Raw genomic sequence first — 10,276 nt, forward strand, 5'->3', positions numbered from 1 at the left:
GAATCAGCAGAGTCTAGTGCAAAAGAAGGCGTTTGAGCTCATCAGCTTGAATTGTCATTAACCCCATGAACTGGGCTGTGAGGAGCTCCTCATCTGGAGTGGTGAATTTGGAGTAAATGGCACACTTCCAGGTTTTACACCTCCCTTTATTCCCAAGAACTGGGAACATTTTTGTCTTTGTTCAGAAAGATGTTGTCTCAAGACAACTGTTTTTCCTCAGAAGCCTTTCATGCATTCCCATAATGCTGCTTCCCAAGGTTGGGAAATTCTTCAACTCCCTTATCTGAATACTGTTGCGTTTAGGGTCTTTACAGCCCCAGTTTCTCAATATCACGTTGTTTGTACCAAGAACATGCCTTGAAGTTAGATATGAAGTGCTTGTTTACTGTCTGTTGCATCAGTTGTCATCTGTGAGGAGTGTCAGTAGGCAGTTCAGGACATCGATAGGTCTGTGCTGCGTGGTCACTGTTGCTGTGGCCATGAACAGGCTTGTTTCTACTGAATTCCCGATGCTGATTCCAGCAGAAATCCCATTGCCTGTGTGTAGCACATATTTTCACTTTACCCTCTCCCATGTACCCACCCCTAGGGACTAAAAATTCTCTTGTCCATTGCTGCTTCTCTGGTCTTAGCTCTGGAGCAACATTCCTCCCGTTTGCTGGAGAGGGGGATGGCTGAATACCACAGGGAAGCAGTTTTTCTGTGCTCTTGAAGTGTTAGCTCTCCCTTTCCAGGTAGGGCTGCTAACCATCGCTAGCTTTTCCTTAGTATGTTCCATGTGTTTTTGAGTTTTGTACATTCGCATATGGTCATGAATATGACTGTCACGTGTCTGTGACTGCAGAATGGAGACTGCTGACTGTGTATTCTGCATGTTGTGTATTTCAGCAGCATGTGAAATATAAGTACCTTGAAGTCAGAACAGCTGTTGTGCACATACAACTACTGTAGCGAGAGGGATCGTACTTTGTCTTCTGGGAAATTGGCACTAGAGTTGCAATAAAAATATAAAAGATGCTGTGTATTCAGTCAGTTGTTATTATGATGTGCAGCTATAGGTTTGATAGGAAAGAAGCAGAAATAATTGACTTTCCTGAACCTAGGATTTAATTTTCCCCTGTTCTTGTGTTTTCCTTGGCAACTTCCTGGGTCAGGCAGATGGAAGTAAAGTCACTTTAAATAAAGTGCAATCTGCTTCTGTTTCCCGCTTGGAATGATATTGAGATAACACAATTTCAAGTTGTACAGGACCTGCACAAAGGAAATTACTGTGTTCTTGCTTCTGATCTTCAGCGGTGTTGGGAAATACTGGGTGTGACTTCAATCCATTTCCTTAGTGCAAGACTGCTCATCTGCACATGGGTGGAGAGGCAAGAGGTTCTAGTTTCAGGCCAAACCAACATCTTAAGATGTGGGTGGCTGGAAGCTGTTGTTTGCTTTTATTATTGACGTGGAGACTATATACACTTAAGATTTTAAAATGCTTTTTACATTTATTATTAATATTACCAGTGCCTTACGTTGCTTTTCCCCCTTGTTTTCCCTATTTCTCTCCTCCTCCAGTTCACTAATGGTAGGGTCCATATGTTACAAATCACACGATACCATGACACATGTATGTGTATATATACGAGATGCCTGGTGACTCTGCTCAGACTGCACTGAGCTTTCTTCTTCAGAGCCACCCGTCGTTTCGGAGAAGTTGCCTGCCACTATGATGACTGGAGGTTTTTCAGAGACCAAACCTGCTACTCCAGAAGTCCAGCATATTACTGATGAGGTGAGTGGCAACCTACCTAAAGATGAAATCCCTGTGTGCAAAGGGCTGAGTCTTGGAGCTTATGCAAAGGCTGGGAGACCAGGGGGGTGATACTGAGCTGGTATTTGAACTGAAGAAGCTGGTGCTGGATGTGGGAATTCCCTTGATTGCCAGCAAGTATTTTCTCAGCATTTCTCAGTATTCTGCACAGGCAGTGCACTGGTAAAGCTGAGACAAACCACTTCTCTGGCTCATCCTTGTCCATAGCCTGGCATAGTGCTGGCTACCTGCAGTTAATGTTTGCACGTGGTTTGAAGTCCAACTCTACTATGCCAGGACTGAGGTGGCTTGTTTGAAATTTAAAGGTGGTGTATTTGAAGAGAAAAGATTATACCTGGTAGAATCAGTTCCTTACTGAAGGACATGGACCAGACAAACCATGTGGTAGTGTGCACTAAAAAAAAAGATATATACAGAACAAGACTGTGGATAAATGGCATGTTCTCTGCTGGCATCTGGTGTTTTCTAGAGTCACAGCTGTGATGCAGGGGCTGCGGGTGAGCCAACAGGACCTGGTCACAAGGCAGGCAGGGCGAGTCCACTTGCCATGGTGGTTGGTCACAGGCAGTGGTCCTGTCCTGGAAGCAGCTGTGTGAACAACACTTCCGCAGATCCTCTAATGCCCTGCAGTGCAACAGCTCTTCAAAGGGTGTAAAGTGCATCCTGAGGAGCGGGGAGGGGACAACATGACATGGGAAAATTCCTTTTCTGTCTCCCGTGTTCTCATCCACACCACCAATCCCCTTCACCCTCCCAGTGAGCTCTTCCCCCTTTGGCAACTGCACAAAGCATAACTTACACCTTCCTTGAGGAAACAAAAAGAGGAAGTTGCAGGACTGGACATGTTGGCCAATACTGCTGCACACTCCTGTGTGTGCAGGGCTCCCAGCTCTCTCCCTTCCAGTGCCATGGAGGACAGAGTTTGCAGCAGTACCAATCCACATCTCCTGCAAGCTTGCAGGCTTAGACCAGGCAACGATGAAACCAGACAGGTGAGGTGAGCTGGGCGGTGCATGCAGAGGGGCAGAGCCACCAGGAGAGCTCTAAATAGGCTGTGTACTCTCTGACCAGGTTCTTTTAGATATTCCTCACGTGGAGACTATAATGTTTAATATCAGACTCATTTGAAGATATTTGATGTTATATGAGATTTCTGATTTAGCATGGTGAGACAAGTATACTGGTAACACAGTACAGATGTAAGTTACTCTTAGCAAAATAAATTGCTACAATTGCAACTGTGCAATACACAGTTCAATCACAGTACCAATGTGACCGCTATGGTCACTGTCATGACACCGAGCATCCTCAGTTACCAGTATGTGGGTTGAAGCCAGCTCAAACCTGCTGTTTTCTTTGAAATTCTTTCGTTTGTTGTTTAGTTTTTGTGTTCTGTGTTGGGCAGAGCTGTGTATTGACTGCCACCATGCTGGACTGGCTGACTCAGGGAGACGTTCACATTCTTCTCTTGAACTCAGAAGTTACACCGCCGGTTGATCCACTCAACTGACAGCTGCTTGTCTAAAACAAACACTCTCTGGTCCCCTCTGTGTTGAGACAAAGTGGGCTCCTTTGCAAAAGCTGTGGTCAGTCATACCCTGCATTACCTTCTGAGTTTCACCCTTGCCCCGCTCCTCTGAGCCTTCTTCCATTGTGGGGCTGTATTGGTTAGTCACAACTGGGGTTACCAGAGTTTGGCATGTGTACAAGGGGAAGGGCTGGAGTATGGATAACAGGTTAGTCAAAGGGGAAAGAATTTGCTGCAGAACAGAAAGAGAAAAAGATTATCTAAAATTGTTTGGGGGGGCACCTATGGCATTACTCAGGAGCAGTATTGCTGTTCCTCCTATGCTGGCACAAGTGGTTGAAGGAGCAGAACTTGCCGAGATCACAAATTCCCTTTTACCAACAGAGAAGAGGTCCTAGACAAGGACATGTGGCACCTTTTTGTATTTGCAGTTCTTGTTTGCTCGCCTAAGACAGGGAGGGCAATTTCTCCTGCCAGCTGGGGGCTGCGAAATTTGACTAATGAATCTGTGAAATACCTTAAGGGCCTCCTTTGAACACTCCTAGGACAGTGTAGCATGCCAGATACCGAGCTATGTTTTTAGTGGTAGGCTGTGTTATGGGTGACCAAAAGATTCTTCTCTTCTGCAGTGTGTATCAGAGATGAAATCGCAGTGCTTAACTGTCAGTGGGGAACACGCACTTAAAAATGTGACTGCTCGTTGCAGGCTGTGCTAATGCTTACAAAGTACACGGCAAATATGGGATCTGAAATGCAGATGAACAGATTTTCTGTTTGATTCCCAAGGAGGACAGATCTTAGTTTTGGCATTCTTTCATTCTCAGTAACTTTAGGAAAATAAAAAAAACTAAAAATTATTCTTTGCTTTTATTTTCTGCAAGGTGAAATTTTTGCTTTGTGCTGAGTGTGGGTGAGAGAACTCTCCCTGGTCCTTTTCCTTTGAAAAAGCTCACGCTGAGCAGAGAAGGAATTCTTATGGTTTGAGCGAAGTTGTGAAGAGCATCTGCAGACCTTGGGATGCCCAAGATTTCCCTGCTGCTGGGATTACATAATTATATACTTACACCGGGGCCTTGCCTGTAGTCATCCTTAGTGAGCTGGGAATGCTGTTCATTCTGTCTCCTTTGTTTTACAGATGTTGCCTAAAACTGAGGGATGTTTTGGGTTTAGGGAGCTGTTAGAGAAGAGCTTAGTCAGAATGTTGTTTTTTTCATCTGAGGATTCAGGAGCTGTCTGCCTGCCGGATTTTACTGAAGACTCTGCCCGTAAATGACAAATGGGAGACGTAGCAGTCAGAGGTTGGGAGAGATCATAAAACTGAAGAGAATTGGCTTTGTTTATAATATATAGGAATAATATGTACCAAAAATTGCCCCGTGGGAGCATCCTAGAACCCCAGACCCAGCCAGCTGGAATGGGTTGGAAATTGAAGTTTCCCTGGTTTGCTAGCATTAGCAGCTCCCAAGTTGAAAGTACAGCTGTTGGTTCCTGGGAATAGAAACCCTGTGGACGCTGCTCAGAAGAAGAGCAGAGTACGAGATCATGAGGAACCTGAACATGATGGGGTCGGATAATTCCTGGCTGTCTAGAGATAGTTGATGTGGCTGTTGAGCAAGGTGCTTTCCAGGACCTGCCTGCTAGGAAGGAATGCCATGGGAGTGGCAGCCAGCTGCAGGTGGATGTGCTGAGAAAGCCGATTAATTCTGTGCACTTCTGCAAAACCAGGCGGTGGTGAGGAGTGCTGCCGGGCTCTCCTGGGGGCTGCCTGAGCAGGCTGCAAGTGATGCTGTGCTCCTCTGCCTGGCTTCTGGATGCCTCTGCCCTGCGTTGGGGCACGGGCATGGGCGTGATGTGCGGAGGAAAGGCTGTTACCCGGCCTGTAAAACATTGTTTGTGCTTTCTAGATGACAAAAGTAAGTTTTCAGGTTACGTTCCCCACGGTCACTTTTCTGTATGGAGTTTGTGTCATCAGATGCCAATGACTATGGTAAAACATTCACTGGAACATAAATCATGATGCTTCAGACACCAGACACATGTGGCCAGACTTCCACTGCTCCCTACCCTCTCAGCCTAGGAATTATACAAACATTTCATCTCTGAAAGGACAGTACCACTGCAAATGCTGCTGAACTTAAAATCTGCCCTACACTTTGTGTTTCAGGAAAAAAATGTTACACTTTTAAAAAAAAGAAAAATTTAAATATATGTGAAGAGGCTGTAGTTGTCTGAACTGTGCATATTTTAAGATGCACAGGGCTTAAACTGGATATTGTGCTGTCCTGGTTTACTGGGACAGAATTTGAGAGACAGTTTTCTGTTGAGGAATGCTGCTTTTCTCCAGGGTCTGTGGTACTTTATTTCAAGAAAACCAAGTGGTAAGACACTTTGTTACAGTTTTGGGCCAGCACTGGTATGTCATGATCAAGCTCTTCAGTGGTCTTGAGATAAACAGGTGCAGGGGCTGGAGGAAGCGGAAACCCAGGGTAGTTGACCCCAGGCTGACATCAGGCTGGCCAATGAAAATGATTCCGTACCATAAAGGTCACGTTTATAGTGATAGTATACGTTTATGGTCATATTACAGTGATAAATAGAGGAGTTTGCTGGGAATGGCTCTTCCTTGATGGCTCTCATTCCAGGAGGACCTTCATCTGCCATCCTACCCCTGAGGCCTACTCCCCCACTATATGGGCTGAGTATAACTCTGTGTACTTTATATTAATATTGCTATTAATACTGGGTTTTATTATTATTGTTTTATTAAATCTGTTTGTATTTCAACCCACGAGCCTCCTTTCCTTTTCCCAATTCCCCCTGCTGGGTGGGGAGGAGTCATCAGGTGTCAGAACAACTGTATGAACCACGATGTGCATAAACACAGCGAACTGAACTGTGAGTGTGAATGCTGTCAGCACAGAACATTGTTTTTTCTGGAGCTACTTTACGTGCAGCTGCTACATAGTGAAGGACTGATGATTACGCAGGTCTGGGGGCGATTTCTGGCTCACAACCTAAGGGTTGTACTTCCAGTTTGGGGAATGGAAGTGCATAGTTTAGTCCTGGACCACTGTAACTATTACAGTTGTTTGTATGTTACAGATGACTAAGGACAAATTTAGTTTAAATTACAGCTTTAGCTGCAGGGCTTCCACCAGCACTAGAATAACCTTCAGGAACTACTGGATCAGATGGTTGTCTCAATACTCTCCAATAACCCTGTCTATTGCAAGTCCTCAAAGAAAAACGCTAAACAGATCGAGCGCACCTCTGAGGCCGTGAAACATGACAGGGGTCTGTGGCCTCTCAGGCTGACTGGCATGAGTGCAGGTGCTCCAGGTGAAGGGCGCTGTCTTGTACCCCATGGTTGACATGGGGTGTATCCTGCTAGGGAGCATGGCTTGGTACCTGGCTCATTTGACAAAGAGTTAAAAGGGCATCAGGGAGGAATTTCCCTATACTGAGGAGGACGCAGTTTAGCTGGGCAGCTTTTGGTAGGGTGGAAATCAACTAGGAAGTTGAACTAACAGGATTTTAAAGCTTGCTGGAGGCAATGCTAGGAAAGAGGGCTGGAGGTGTTGGTGTAACTTGAATTATTTTGTAGGTTCTAGGTTTATTTCATTAAAGGTGTATGCCTGAAAGGATGAAAAATGGAGAGGCAGAAGTGAAAGAAAAGCCTAAATATGAACCTGCTAACCATTTTCCCCTTTCTTTTTATAGGTGAAGCCTCAATTTGAAATGAAGGTAAACAAGATCTGTGATGTATTTCAGGCTCTACTGTATAGGACCCAGGTAGTTGCTGGGACTAACTACCTTATTAAGGTTTGTATGTATTATAGGAGGAAGTGCTTTTTAGTTAAACAATATAGGTGACTTGCATAGTGGCTTATAGCAAGAAAGAGAAGCAAATGTAGTGGAAAAGCATCTGCTGTGACTAATAAGAGTCAGGAGCTATCTCCAGATGCTTATAAAAATCCTGTTTGGCACTACAGTAGAACAGGAATGTCAAAACTTATAAAAAAATGCACTGTGCTTCTTCAGATGTGAATGATTACTTTCTTAGGATCGTCTCACTCAAAGACTATAGATTGTCTTATCAGCTCCAGTTATTTAAACCAGTCATAACTCTGCTCTCCTGTTGCCTTTCAAGGCAAAGTAGCTTTCCTGTTGCCTCTGTGTCCTCCATTTGTGTTTATGATGATGAATCTGAAGCCAGCCTGAGGATCTGATGGAGAGTTAATTTTTTATTTAATGCGTCTTGTGCTCTGCTGTCTAGTTTTGCATGCAAGCGTGTGCGTTGATGTCTTGATTTTGTGTCATGTGCTCCAGAGGTACAGCCTGCTTGCTAGTTCTTTCTGTATTTTCAAAACCTCCTTTCTGCTGCAGGGGAAAAATGGGTAATGCTTAATTTGGAGCCCTCTGATAGTGCCATTCATCCTACCCTAGAAAACCTTACCCATGAATTTGAGCGACTTTCTGTGAAGTAACGTTTAAGAAATTGCTAGGCGTATTTTGCAAGTGGAGAAAGCATTGCTTAGTGACAGGCTGGCTTTTTGGAAGAGAGCAAACATTGCATGTGACTGCTGTATCTTAACCCCACATGTGTGAAGACATAAGCCTGGCAGGATATGCTCCCTTGACAAGGGTCATAATGTTTTTATTAAAGAAATTGGCAGGTAGGATTTGGAGGGTAATAATTCTGCAGAGACACACAATGAGCATTTGCTCCATGCATCTCATATTTAGTTGATCCCAGGAAGGACAGACACTGCCAAGCCTTCTTCTTTCTCAGGTCCTTCCTTAAAGCAACTCTGAACAGTTATTTGTGCTCTATGAGCACCAGGGTACCATACCGACAGACAACCTATCGTATGGCAGTCTGAGTCCCATTTACATGAATGATGCTTATCCTTCCCTTGCTCCTGTGAGATGTGCTTTTACTTTGTGGACAAAGTACGGAGTAATGAAGAGTAGCAATTTACAGGAAGGCTGCAGTAAAGCCAGAAGTCGCACCCAGTTGCACTTCTTCCCTTAGTGCCATCTTATTGCTGACCGAGGCAATGTAAAAGACTTGTCTGCTGTCTGCACAAAGCCTCATGACCAAACTGCTCAGAAATGAAGATTGACATGTTACCAAACTTGGAAGAAGTCCATTTGTAACACTGAAAATGGATTATTTGTCTCTTCTTTCCCAGGCTTGCGAGTGACAGGAAACAGTTATGCATTTTAGCATTAACTGGAATGAGCTCTGTCATGAGATTCGTTCTTTTATACTGCTGTATTTTCCACATCACTAATATTTCACCAGGAGACGTAAAGCTGAGATGTAATTCAGACCAAGACAAACATAGTGCCATGTTGCAACCACCAGAAAGCACGTAAAGGCCTCTTAGAGCCTAGGACATTAAACTTTCCCTTAATAGTATATACCTCACACACTGGGAGTTTGGCACCTGCTGTGCTTGGCTCTGGATGTGCAAAATCATGCACAACTTTGCAAGAAGTCTTTATGTGAGGATTTTCTGGTGAGGAAGGTGAGTTTGTTTTAGAAGTTATTTTAAAGTATTTTTCACTCGCACTCACTCCCACAAGCACCAAGACATGTCAGGTTGCCTGTTCAGCCACTGATGTGTCTGCAGTAATTGTGCAGACAAGAGATCCTGGCTTTTGGGTTGACATTTCTTTGTAGGAGCATGTGGTGATTTTGAATAGATCTTTCTGTACCTTCTTGGAGCTGGTGCTGTCTCTGTGCCTTTCCCCACCCCTGAGTCATTCAGATTTATTAATTGTCTCTTGTCTCCTACCCTGAGTGTCCCAAGAAGCTGTGAGCTGATGTGCTGAGATCTCAGTGACCAAAATAGGATGCCACCAAAACCTTTCTCCTGTTGTCCCTTTTAGTGCTTCCACACCCAAGCAGTCTTACTCATTTTCCATTCACATGAGCCTGAAGGTTTTCATTACGGTTTTCTACAGGTGTAGACAGTTTCTGCCACCAGTTACTATCCAGACTTGGGTTTACAGCTGTTGGAATAAAAAGGGAGATAGACCTAAAGTTAAGCTCTTGAGCAAAGGTATTCTTGCAAACATGTAAGAGCATCCTTTTGATTGAATGTGCTTCACCCATGATCCTTACTTTCCTGCTGTTTTGGTTTCTAGGTCCAAGCTGCTAAAGAAGAATATGTCCACTTAAAGGTGTTCCAGGCCCTTCCTTTTGAGAACCAAGGCCCTAAGCTTGAAGCTTTTCAGACTGGCAAGACCAGAGATGATCCTCTGACCTACTTCTGAGAGGTGATGTGGAATGATGCCTCACCTTGGCAAGTCGCAGGTGGATTCTGCCTGTGTCAGCAAATGCAGGAAAAGAAAATAAGTTTTGAAAGCTATTTGTTCCTCTACTGCATGTCACGTCTAGGTCTGCTGCCTGGCTAAAGCTCACGTAGGCTCTGAAATACTAATCAAGGCTGTTTCTGCCACCTGAGGTACCAAGAGGTAAGACAGAGCACACCCATTTCAGGTCCTCTTTCCTAAACAGTTAGGCATGCTCTGTAGATCGAACTTGGGCCTCCTGAGTATACTTCAGGCATTAACAGGCTATGTACTTGGGTTTGCTTTAAATGCATTAAATAAATTTTAAAAAAAAGTTGGTGGGTTTGTTTTCTTCCCTATATTTACATGGAATTTTTGTATTTCAATTTGTGGCTATTGCCTCTTGCCCTTCCACTGCAGAGAGCACTTCTGGGAAGAGCCTTGCTCTTTACTGCCTTGGCCTTTACCTTGTCTCCCCAGGGCTGACCCAGCCCAGCTTGCTCAGCCTCTCCTTGTAAGTCAGAGGCTCCAATCATTCGTCCTCATGTCCCTTTGCTGGTGGTACAGCTGTGTCCACCTTGTGCTGAGGAGCCCAGAACAGGGGACAGCACTGCAGCTGTGCTCTC

The 10,276-nt window shown here is 44.5% G+C and overlaps 1 protein-coding gene across 1 annotated transcript; it reads left to right on the forward strand.

Moving 5' to 3' along the window:
• The first annotated feature begins 1,714 nt into the window (after positions 1-1,714).
• Positions 1,715-9,632, forward strand: LOC104533169 (cystatin-A-like). The gene is made up of 3 exons (XM_010193646.1): positions 1,715-1,780; positions 7,068-7,169; positions 9,504-9,632. Exons 1-3 carry the CDS (start codon positions 1,715-1,717, stop codon positions 9,630-9,632), a joined length of 297 nt encoding a protein of 98 aa, XP_010191948.1.
• Positions 9,633-10,276: the final 644 nt, after the last annotated feature.

Source organism: Mesitornis unicolor, unplaced genomic scaffold (assembly GCF_000695765.1).
Source record: "Mesitornis unicolor isolate BGI_N332 unplaced genomic scaffold, ASM69576v1 scaffold40341, whole genome shotgun sequence".
Taxonomy (NCBI): Eukaryota; Metazoa; Chordata; class Aves; order Mesitornithiformes; family Mesitornithidae; genus Mesitornis; species Mesitornis unicolor.